This window comes from Schistosoma haematobium, chromosome 1 (assembly GCF_000699445.3).
Source record: "Schistosoma haematobium chromosome 1, whole genome shotgun sequence".
Lineage (NCBI taxonomy): Eukaryota > Metazoa > Platyhelminthes > Trematoda > Strigeidida > Schistosomatidae > Schistosoma > Schistosoma haematobium.
In genome coordinates this window covers 8,189,645-8,201,731 of record NC_067196.1, presented here as the reverse complement: position 1 = coordinate 8,201,731, position 12,087 = coordinate 8,189,645, and the positions used below count along the sequence as shown (strand labels likewise).

Below are 12,087 nucleotides of genomic sequence, written 5' to 3'. Positions count from 1 at the left end.
CATTATAACTAACATCACTTCGTGATGAGAAATTTAACTCTGAATTCAATCCCTAATTTCTAACTGTAAATCCCAATCTTAATTCCTCATAAATTTATGCTCTTTTTTGACACTAGTAAATAGGTGATTTTCCTCAAGTTTACTTTATCTTCATTGAAAGGTCATCCACAAATTGTAGTTTCATCGGAGATAGAAACCCGAACATTTAAGCTTCATGAACAGCTCATAAACTTTGTACTACTGAGTAGAAGTTGTAGATGCTTACTGATGAGTAGCAGTGTATTAGGATGAAATAGATCTCTAATGCTTCCATTTTGCTAATAGTTATCTAAATGATTAGTCCATGATCTGAACCATAAAAATTAAACACCTTTATTTTAGTTCATTTTGTATCAATGCTCATCATTGATATTTTTATATTTGTCCAATTATTAATACATCTACCATTGCACACTACTAATAATACTGTCTATTAAAAGAAACTTAATTCATTCTTAAACATTTCATTTCAATAGGATATTTTGATCCAACATCATTGAATTCAAAGTTGATATCAACAAATCTACCACGAAGTCAACATACAGTACATTACTGTCCAAAGATATCTAAATCATCATCATCGTCATCCTCGTCATCATCCTCTTCCTCCTCATCAATTGAATATTCTTTCAATAAAATACAAAATAATCATTCTATGGAATTTCAACGTCAACATCAGAGACAACAACAATTTATTGATAAAACTGACAGATTACACGATATAAATGAAATGTCATCTTCAACAAATAATTCCTTTACTTTACCATCTTCAACAGTAACAGTTATATCATTGTCATCAAAGCCAACATCAAGATTATCATCTCCGTTAGTAGGAACACCATCAGTAATCATTGATACCACCAACACGAAGACGAAAACGACGATGATGACAACAACATCAACATTAAAATCAAGTCAATCATTACCGTATTCAACACTAACTACATCTGTTTTCGATAGAATATCTGGATTAGCCGGAGGAACAGGAGAGGGAATAACGGAATTACAACTCTTCTCAGATACTTTAAAACGTAAATATGATGAGATGAATAAATATTGTCAAGAAGACTGTAATTCCTTACAGAGTCATAAAGATTCAAATGCATCCAAATTATGCTGTTCGGTAAGTTCATTTTAAAACGAATCAAGTCTATAAGTTTAAGGTTCACGTCCTAGACTGGAGGTCTTGGGTTCGATTCCTACATTTTGAGTCGTGGATGCTCACTGATGAGAAGTTTCATACTAGGACGAAATGGCCATCCAGTACTTCCAGGTTTTTAATGGTAGTCTAACAGTGATCCATTCATTATATCAATCTAAAGTAATTAGGATAACGTGGAACTTTTACTCTATAAAAATCATTATTAAATCTGACTTGTACATTGAAAATATACTGTAGAAGTTACTCCATTCAGATAATGTTTTTGAGACAAAAAGTTGTTACTTTCAATGTAGTCACATTTATAAACATTTCTAAAGAGAGAACTGAAAACAAACACCTTATCTGAAAGAGCTAATTCTACGATGTACTCTCAATGTATTTCAGGTGAATGATTTTGATGGAGTTTTGTTCTCTAAGCTGGATCACTGTTGATACACTGGATAAGATTCAAGAAAGGAGGAACAAGAAAGCAGCAATCAATACCAGTCGAACAAGAGCAGAAAAAGCCAAGACACAAGCTGAATACACAGAAGTAAACAAACAGGTGAAGAGGAGCATCAGAACTGACAAACGTAAATATGTGGAAGATTTAGCAATGACGGCGGAAAAGGCTGCAAGAGAAGGAAACATGAGACAATTGTATGACACGACAAAGAAACTCTCTGGAAATCGCCGCAAACCAGAACGACCAGTAAAAAGCAAGGAAGGCAAGGTAGTCACCAACATTGAAGAGCAACAAAACAGGTGGGTAGAACACTTCAAAGAACTGTTGAATCGACCAGCTCCACTGAACCCACCCAACATCGAAGCAGCACCCACGGACCTCCCAATCAATGTTGGCCCACCAACAATTGAAGAAATCAGCATGGCCATCAGACAAATCAAGAGTGGCAAAGCAGCAGGACCAGACAACATCCCAGCAGAGGCACTAAAAGCAGACGTAGCGGCAACTGCAAGGATACTCCACATTCTCTTCAATAAGATTTGGGATGAGGAACAAGTACCAAAAGACTGGAAAGAAGGACTTCTGATAGAAATACCGAAGAAAGGCGATCTCAGCAAGTGTGATAACTACAGGGGCATCACTCTTCTCTCAATACCGGGAAAAGTCTTCAACAGGGTATTGTTAAACAGGATGAAGGACTGCGTAGACGTCCAACTTCGGGACCAACAGGCAGGATTCCGTAAGGATAGATCGTGTACAGACCAAATCGCAACTCTACGGATCATTGTGGAACAATCAATTGAATGGAATTCATCACTCTACATCAACTTTATTGACTACGAAAAGGCATTTGATAGCGTGGACAGAACAACACTATGGAAACTTCTTCGACACTACGGCGTGCCTCAGAAGATAGTCAATATCATACAGAACTCATATGATGGATTACACTGCAAAATCGTGCATGGAGGACAGTTGACAAAGTCGTTCGAAGTAAAGACCGGTGTTAGGCAAGGTTGCTTACTCTCACCCTTTCTCTTTCTCCTCGTGGTCGACTGGATCATGAAGACGTCAACGTCTGAAGGGAAGCGCGGGATACAATAGACATCTAAGATGCAGTTGGATGATCTAGACTTCGCAGACGATCTGGCCCTTCTATCCCAAACGCAACAACAGATGCAGGAGAAGACGAACAGTGTGGCAGCAGCCTCAGCAGCAGTAGGTCTCAATATACACAAAGAGAAAAGCAGGATTCTCCGATACAACACAGCATGTAACAATCCAGTCACGCTTGACGGAGAAAATTTGGAAGATGTAAAAACATTTACATATTTGGGCAGCATCATTGATGAACAGGGTGGATCTGATGCAGACGTGAAGGCGCGGATCGGCAAAGCAAGAGCAGCATATTTACAACTGAGGAACATCTGGAACTCAAAACAACTGTCAACCAACACCAAGGTCAGGATTTTCAATACAAATGTCAAGACAGTTATACTGTATGGGGAAGAAACCTGGAGAACTACGAAAGCCATCATCCAGAAGATAAAAGTGTTTATCAACAGTTATCTACGTAAAATACTTCGGATCCGTTGGCCAGACATTATCAGCAACAACCTATTATGGGAGAGAACAAACCGGATCTTAGCGGAAGAAGAAATTAGGAATAAATGCTGGAAGTGGATAGGACACATATTGAGGAAAGTACCCAACTGCGTCACAAGACAAGCCCTCACATGGAATCCTCAAGGCCAAAGGAAAAGAGGAAGACCAAAGAACACATTACGCCGAGAAACGGAGATAGACATGAGAAAAATGAACAAGAATTGGATGGAACTAGAAAAGAAGGCCCAGGACAGAGTGGGTTGGAGAATGGTGGTCAGTGGTTAGATGGTGGTTGGAGGTTCGGATAGCTCAGTGGTAACGTCTCTGACTGTGAAGCTGGGTGACACGAGATCGAATCCGCCAGGGAGTACCAGTTCCCTCAAGATTACAGGTACACCTTGCTGACGAGTGCCAAGTAGCACGAAACCCGGGTCCAGGGTTTCCTGTTGACTACCTCCAACCACCATCTAATCTCAATACATAGTGCCCGCAGTGTCGAGTCACCTAGACTGGTGGCCACATTGCAACATGATCGATAGCATTCGATCTGCACTAATAAGGACTAGACAAGCATGAGATTGATCACCACCCAGTGATCAATCAATTGTAATGGTGGTCAGTGGCCTATGCTCCATTAGGAGTAACAGGCGTAAGTAAGTAAGTAAGTAAGCTGGATCGTTTGTTCATAGGGTTTTCATCATTCTTCTGATACTTTCCTTCAAAGTTATATAATATGTCCTTGTGGGCCAGGGTAATTTTGCATTGGCTTTCAGGAGAACCAGACACCATCCGGACTTTCACGTGATAACCCAAACAGTACAGCTGAGCCCCGGTTAACAGGAGAACCAGACGCCGTGTAGGCTTTAACGCTACAATCTGAATAGTACAGTTAAATCCTGTGGCGCAACCACACAGGTTCCAAGCACCCTGGTGGACCATCAATGATCGCGTGAATCAAGGCCAAAGTTGACCTAGTCCGCTTACACGACAGTCAAACTCGTTAATGTTAGCAATGGCGACATGCCTTACAATGTCCCAATGACAATGGCCCTCGGGAACATTGAAAAGCAAGCACCAGTATAGATGAAATCGGTTAACCAGCAAACTAATTTTTGCATGAACAGTCAGCAAAACTTGCCAAAGCAATGCTGAACTATCCACAATACCAATAGCGAACCTCCAGTCTCATGTGAGACCTTCAGCTGTACATAGCCATATAGCTTATACTGCATACAACACTTAAGCAGGGTAGTAAGCGAAATAGCCCAACCTGAAACGTTAGGGCTTAAATAACGCTTAAAACCCACTGTCTGGTGCCGGAATACTATAACTAGACCACCAAGATAATTTTTATTGCATTTGCGAAATTTTCATTTTTCCAACTTTTCAGACCCTGAGTTAAGGGTAATATTTGTTTGTTTACTTCATTTTGTTTGTTTGTTTTTCTTTTAATTTCTAGCCTATAAAAAAACAATGTATCCCAAAAACTATTACAATGAATAATGAATCTAAATATGTGAATGAAAATGAATATTCTAATAATCCTATAAACTCTAAACGAATAATAACAAATGAACAATTATATTGTAATCAAATAAAATGTGAAAATGAATTCAATCATTCATTATGTTGTAATTGTTCACATTCATTATCAACATTATCACATAGTAATATGATCAATTCATCTATAACTACATCAACATCATTAACATATATGAATTCATCTAAACGTAGTTTCAATATAAGTTGTTTATTAGAATAATCCCTCACCGCTCCTGCCCCGCCCCAGGAAAAAAAGACACACATAGTTGATGAATATTCCCACTTTTTTTTGAAGAAAAAAAATGTAAAGTAATCAAATTGCATTTTATCTTATGTTTTAATATACTACTTACTGATAAGATATAACAGAAACTCTTGAATAACAGTAGACACAATACTAATAATAATTATAATAACGTATGATATATATATATATATTATATATTGTTTGTGAAAAGAATATAATATGATTCTGTATTGTATATAGTGTATATAGAATGATAAATATAAATAGATATGTGAACCATTCATTTCATAATCACATCAACTAACTAAACGAAGACACCTTTTTGTGTGAGTTTTTCTTTGATCATAATGTTGCCAGCCATTGTTAGCCGATATATATATAGTGAGAACCTAATTGAATGTATATATTTAAAAAAATACTCTATCGAAGCATTACACTTGTTATAAATAGTTTCGAAGGGATTGACAACAGCAACAAAACACAACTTAGTTTACATTACCAAAGTTTTTAAAAAAAATTCTTTTCAGCTGTATTTTTCTTCCAAAAAAACAACTATATTTCACTGTTTTAACTTCTTTCCATTATTACGATCATCCATATTCCCTACCCCCTCTCTCCCTCCCCCTCTCTCTCACACATACACACACACAACTACACATGCACAACTCAACCAATCCTATGTGTTGCACCTTATGTAATATGACTTCTTTTTTCTTACATATAAGAATGGCTGTTGAGTAATAAAAGTATGGTGATTTAAAATTATTTTTATTTTGCATAAAATCTATATTCATCATGGTTACTTGTTTGTTTGTTTGTTTGTTTTTTCTTTGAAATTTTCCTCTAGTCTACAGATATATTTCTATGATCAAACTCTGAGTACATATAATGTAACTAACCATTTGTTTCATACGCTTTTTTTCCCCTCTCTCTATATATTTTAATACATTTATATTGCATAATACTTATGTCTAAATATTGTAATAATAATATGAATATAAATATGAATGAGTCTAGTGAATACATCATAAACATATAATTTCACCTACAAATTGTATCCATGGGACAAATATAAACAAAAAAATTCTTCTTCTTTGATGACCGAAACAAAAAACAAAAAAAACAAACAACCAACAACAGGGAATATGAATGATAATCATCCAGTCTTCTGTTTGTTTTTCTCTTGGAGTTTCCTTTTCTCTTATTCACTTCTTTTTTCTGTAAATCTTCTCTTGTACAATTCGGTTTGTTCATTCGTCCGTTCGTTCCTTCATTCGTTTAAACTAGGTGAATAAATGAAAAATAATAATTGATCTATTAAAACAATAATAAGTCATTACTCTCTTTATTATTATTATTATTATTATTATTATTATTATTACTATTATTATTACTGTTATCATTATGTTAAAATTCCATAGTGAAATATTTATTCAAATGAATTCATTATTATGAAATAATAAATAAATAATCTGATTATAAATGTGCATTGTTTTAATTTATTTTTAAAAAATAATTGATATGTGAAATGGAATAGTTTACAATTGTGTTAATCACTAGGTGGTGATCAATGTTATATGTGTTAGGTCCTTCTTAGTGCAGATCAAATCCTATCGATCAAGTTGTAATATGATCACTAGTCTAGGTGACTTTGATATTATGTGCACTATGCTAGGATGAGATGGTACAACCAATGGTGAGGAGAGTTAGTTCCTCTCTCTCTCTCTCTCTCTCTCGAAATGCTCTCGAATGACCATGCGTATACAACTGCTACCAGGGAAGTACTATACATTGCCATCTCGCGGCATTACTGTTGTTTACAAAGTTCAGAGGTTGAGAAGTGAATGTCTGGTGATTTAACCAGGTATGTGGACATGGATGGTTCACCTAAGAGAGTTGGAAAACTCTGATTCCAAACCAATGGTAACATGGGCTGGATCCAGGATTCTGAGGGAATAAATGGCGTATAAACCAACCGTTGGTCACCGGCTACTACGGGACTGCATTGCCTGACATTGCTGCACTGTCTTATGAATCAGACTTTTAGGTTGAAAACTCTGGGTGTGACTTCCTGAGAAAACTACCTGCTTCGGCCTTGGTACCCGGGCAGCATCTCAGCCTACAAATAAATCAAGTGACTTATGTGGCACACTTGTATTCGGTGCCTCTGTACCAATATTTGTGTTCAAATAAATAAATAACTGTGGTTGAAGGTAGTCGATAGGAAACCCTGGACTTAGGTTTCTTACTATTTTGGCACTCATTACCAAGGTGTACCTGATACACATGGTATTGGTCACCACCCAGTGATCATCTTGATATGTCTTGTCGATTGAACGCTACTTATTATATCTGGTCGTTGCTGATTGTTATGTCGGAAACGCTTATCACTTATACTCGAAACGAGGTACCTCTGCAATTCCCACGACGCGAAAGTAAGAACACAAAGACTGGTGTAAGTGAAGATTTAGTAACCCCTAAAACTCGACGACGACTCTAGTCGAAAATACACTCATTTATATATTGATTATACACCCATTTTGATTAATAATTAGGATGAAATCACATATATGAAAAAATACTTGCAGTTATAACGAATCACATATTGAGCATAGCTCGGGTCAATGGAATACAAGAATATCGTATATTATACAGAATAAAATATCATACGAGAAAAGAAAACAAATACTACATGGAGTAATCATTACATTGAATCAAAACGGAAGTAATCTTGAACAAAGCTCATAATGAGTAAATCAATCTAATTTTGACTTTTCTTTCCATCATATGACCTCTCAGTCCTACAGGAGATCAGTCATGGCCTGAATAGCCCAATTATAACGTTTCTGACTGTGAATTTGGTTGACACGGGATCGAATCCTTCAGGGAGCATTAGTTTCCTCAAAATTACAGGCAGACCTTGCTGATGAGTGCCAAGGTAACATGAAACCTAGGTCCAGGGTTTTCTGTTGACTACTTCCAACCCCCATCTAAACTGAATACTGAATAACTGTTTAAATAGGATAATTGAAACAATCATAAGCTATCTAGAATCAGATAAAAAATAAAGTAAAGATGTGTTACGCAGTTGTAGGTAATCGAAATGAAATCCATGACTTAGATTTCATACTAGTTAGCGTTCACCAATAAGGTGTATTTATCATTTTTTGACGATTGACGCTTCTTGGTGAAATCCGATCCACTTTACCTAACTTCATACTCTAAGAGGTTAGTAGTAAGGTATTTGGGTCACAACTGACATCTTGTAGAACTGAGATATTTACAGTTGATTGATCACTTATAGTCGGTATCCTGTTTATCTGGTTCATTGGTTGTGTTCAAACTCTAATCAATTTGCAATAGTCACTAGTTTAAAGGATTCGAAATCTCATATACGGTGTTGCGATGTAAGGTGGTCGGAGGTAGTTGTTAGAAAACTCTGAACTTTTTTATTCATGTAAACTGCCTTCAACAACAGGGTGTATTAGTAATCTGGAGGAAACGGACGTTTCCCAAGAGGTTTAAACTCGCGTCATGTGGCTTCACAGCATCATTTGTGTAGTGTGAAGTCATTTTAATTAATGGCTACATTTTAACATGACCGAGAGCATTTAATTAGCAACAAAACAATATACAAACATAACACTGGTCATTACTTCATGATCGATCAATCATAGAAAGTATATCACCTTAGCTATGTATAATTTGACAATATTGACCCATCATCCATCTTTTCTCACCAAGAATATGATAAGTTTAAAAATCCAGATTAGAATCCAATCATCAACATTTAATGACTGAATTATATTACACTATACCATGGTATTTTATAGGTGTCTTCATGTTGCACTCATGCCTACATCCAACTTTTCTCTTTTAAATCTTAAGAAATCTATTAATATAAGCAACAGATTATCTAAGCTACAGTTGAACTTAATCATTATATCCCCAGTAAAGAAAACTTTGAATAGTCGAGATTTGGATAGAAGTCAAGTCTCATAATGAAATTTTTAAAAGTATCAAACTTGTGTATTATATGTAAAATTAAATTTGTCAACTATTATGGGTTTGCGACCACATTTAGAATATGAGATTCAAGCAGCGAGTCCTTGTTTCAAGTATGAAGCAGAGATGCTGGAAAGAATCCAACGATGAGGTACTAAGATGGTGCAAGGTCTATCTGACCTATCTTATGAAGACAGACTGAGACACCTCAACGTATTTCCGTTATCTTACCGTAGAGTACGGGTTGATCTAATATTGGTTTATCGTATACTGAACGATGACCGTGGTATTAACATGTCTTATCTTTTACTTCTGTCCAGGACTGATCATTTGAGAGGACATTCGAAGAAAGTTCAAAAACCAAGATCAAATCGTTTACGTCAGGAGTTTCGTCCCTCGCATCGAGTAGTGAATTACTGGAATTCTCTACCGCAACACGTAATATCAGCACCTTCTGTTAATATATTCAAAACGAGATTGGACATCCATAGTATTACAAACTGCAAGGATTAATATAGGTCGAGAGACCTCCTATCCTTATTACTGAGGACTGAAGACTGACAGTCTTTATACTTATCTTTGTATAATCGTTGTCAAGTATTTATGAATGAAATAACCTGATTTGAATGTTATTATTTCCTTAATACCTTCAAATGATTATATTCTTTATTGATGAAATAGATGAGTGAGTATTTTTATAAAGTACAATATTCCAATATACAGAAAAAACTACGGTAATCTCAATCATTTGAGTAACTTTTATGTATTGAAAATCAAATTTCATACATATCAGTCCATTCATGATGAATAAATACTGTGTGACGATGTATTTTCATATGAATTCACATTTACGTTTATTTATTTACGTCTGTTACTCCTTATGGAGGAGCATAGGTTACCTACTAACATCCTCCATCCAACTCTCTCCTCAGAAATTTATTCCAATTGTTTCCATTTGCTATTCATCCTTTCGACGTAAGCTTCCGACGCAGTTTATTTTTTGGTCTTCCTCTTTTTCTGTTTCCCTTCAAGATTCCAAGTTAGCGTTTTCTACGTGATGCAGTTTGGTGATTTCTCAAATCTATGTCCTATTCACCTCTAGCATATTTTCCTAATTTTCTCGTCATCTGAAAACTGATTTTTTTCTCTGACAGAGAAGACTGTTGCTGATGGTATCCGGTCAACGAACATTGAGCATCTTGCGTAGATAATTGTTGACAAATATTTGAACCTTTTTGATGACGGTTGTAGTAGTTCTCCAAGATTTAGCTCTATACGATAGAAATGTCTTAACGTTCGTATTGAAGATTCTGACTTCGACCTTGGTTTGCGTAGTAACTAATTAGTTCATTAAACAAAACTATATTCAAAGCACAAATATTTTATAAACAATTCATAACTTAGCTTACGATGAAGTATGACAAATACATTTATTATACAGACGTTTCTGAAGCAAAGATGGATAGTGGCTAGCAGTGGAATCCGGAACGCTAGTTCCATCTTATTTGAACTCGTCAGCTGGACGTGCCTGAATCTTAGAGTCGATGTTCACTCTAGGACTCAAACCCAGTACTGTTCCCTTTAAACGTCATCACGATATCAGATAAGCTACTGAGTCCTTTTAGCTACTTGCTGGTGCAATGGGGCGAAGATTAATTCACTTGATAGTGTTTGCTTGTGTCTTCCCATTGTTGATTACGACTGCAATTGATCAGTCTGTTGTTGGCATATGTGCATTCTTTGCGGACTGCCTAGATATTACCTCAAGTCACAAGCTTTATAAGCGCGTCCTGCATTCCATTGCTAACCACTATATATCTTTAACTATAAAGCTTGTGACAGTATCTAGGCAATCTCTACAGAATGCACATATGCCAACAAGAGACTTGTCAATTGCAATTACAACAATGGGAAGATACAAGCAAACAATATTTGTATTTATTTAAGTAACGATTTCAGTATTTAAAGACAGGATAAAACTAAGAATCTGATTTTGATTGAAAATTGAGATTGAACAATAATTAGCGGTCAAATGCCATCACATATCCTCACTTATATCAATGCATATGGACAACTGCGGACATATATTCAGCTGGAAAAATGTTGAGATCTCGGATAGAAGCAATTCTAAAAGCACAAAAGAATTTTTAGAAACATGGCACTCAAGTCAATCAGCAATCAACAAACACATTGAAATCGATCCAATCGACGGAACAATCAGAAACATTAGGACAAATAGAGGACCAAAAATCAATTCATTGGAAGATATATCCAAAATAAGGGAATATACAACGACAGGTTAAAGGCCATCAATCATATATCAACATCGAAGTCTACAGGACAAACTGTGAGCTATATGTGTAGAAATTCGAACACTTCACTTATACCTGAAGTTTGTGCTGATGATGATGTCATTCAGAATAACGATAAAAGCTCCACAATCAGACTATCCACCTCACAAAACAAAACCTCATCAAAATCAGCCACCTGAACTACAAATTTTCTCCATCATCTCAAAATCACTACTTCATTCATGAACAACGTCATCATGACAAACGACTGATGAATTAACTACATTCTACAACAAACAAATTATCCACAAGTCCAGCATATTCAATGACCATCAAGTCAATGTTTGTTTCTGAATGGTATCGACTGTCATAATAGGCACAAATCGTCACAACAAAATCACCACAACTCATTTCACAACACAAATAGCCGTCTAATGAAAAATCACTTGGTCTAAACGTGAATTAATAAACACAATAATCTCTATCTCAGTAGCATTCTTACACATCACCTAATTGATTTAGATTCATACAAACATTATCAGATATCACCATATTTTTCTCACAAATATTTGGACGAAATGTTACTTTCACATAACTGTGAAGTTATTAATCTCATCAACAAACTTTTCATTATTCTGATTAATTTCTTTCTCTCTCTCACACACACACACTGTATCTTTCTCTTGGTTTCATCAACTGTCCGACACATATGGTTGTCAAAAGTGAAACAAGGCGGTCATTAGGTTATACA

The 12,087-nt window shown here is 35.9% G+C and overlaps 1 protein-coding gene across 1 annotated transcript in view; it reads left to right on the top strand.

Annotated features, from left to right (window-relative positions):
- The window catches only part of TBX3_1 (T-box transcription factor tbx3), a 59,138-nt gene extending 52,708 nt beyond the window's left edge, over positions 1 to 6,430 (top strand). The window contains exons 6-7 of the mRNA XM_051209318.1: positions 516 to 1,162; positions 4,711 to 6,430. Coding sequence (XP_051073057.1) covers positions 516 to 1,162; positions 4,711 to 5,013 — 950 coding nt within the window. The 3' untranslated portion in view covers positions 5,014 to 6,430. The remainder of the gene's footprint in view (positions 1 to 515; positions 1,163 to 4,710) is intronic.
- The last annotated feature ends 5,657 nt before the right edge of the window (positions 6,431 to 12,087 follow it).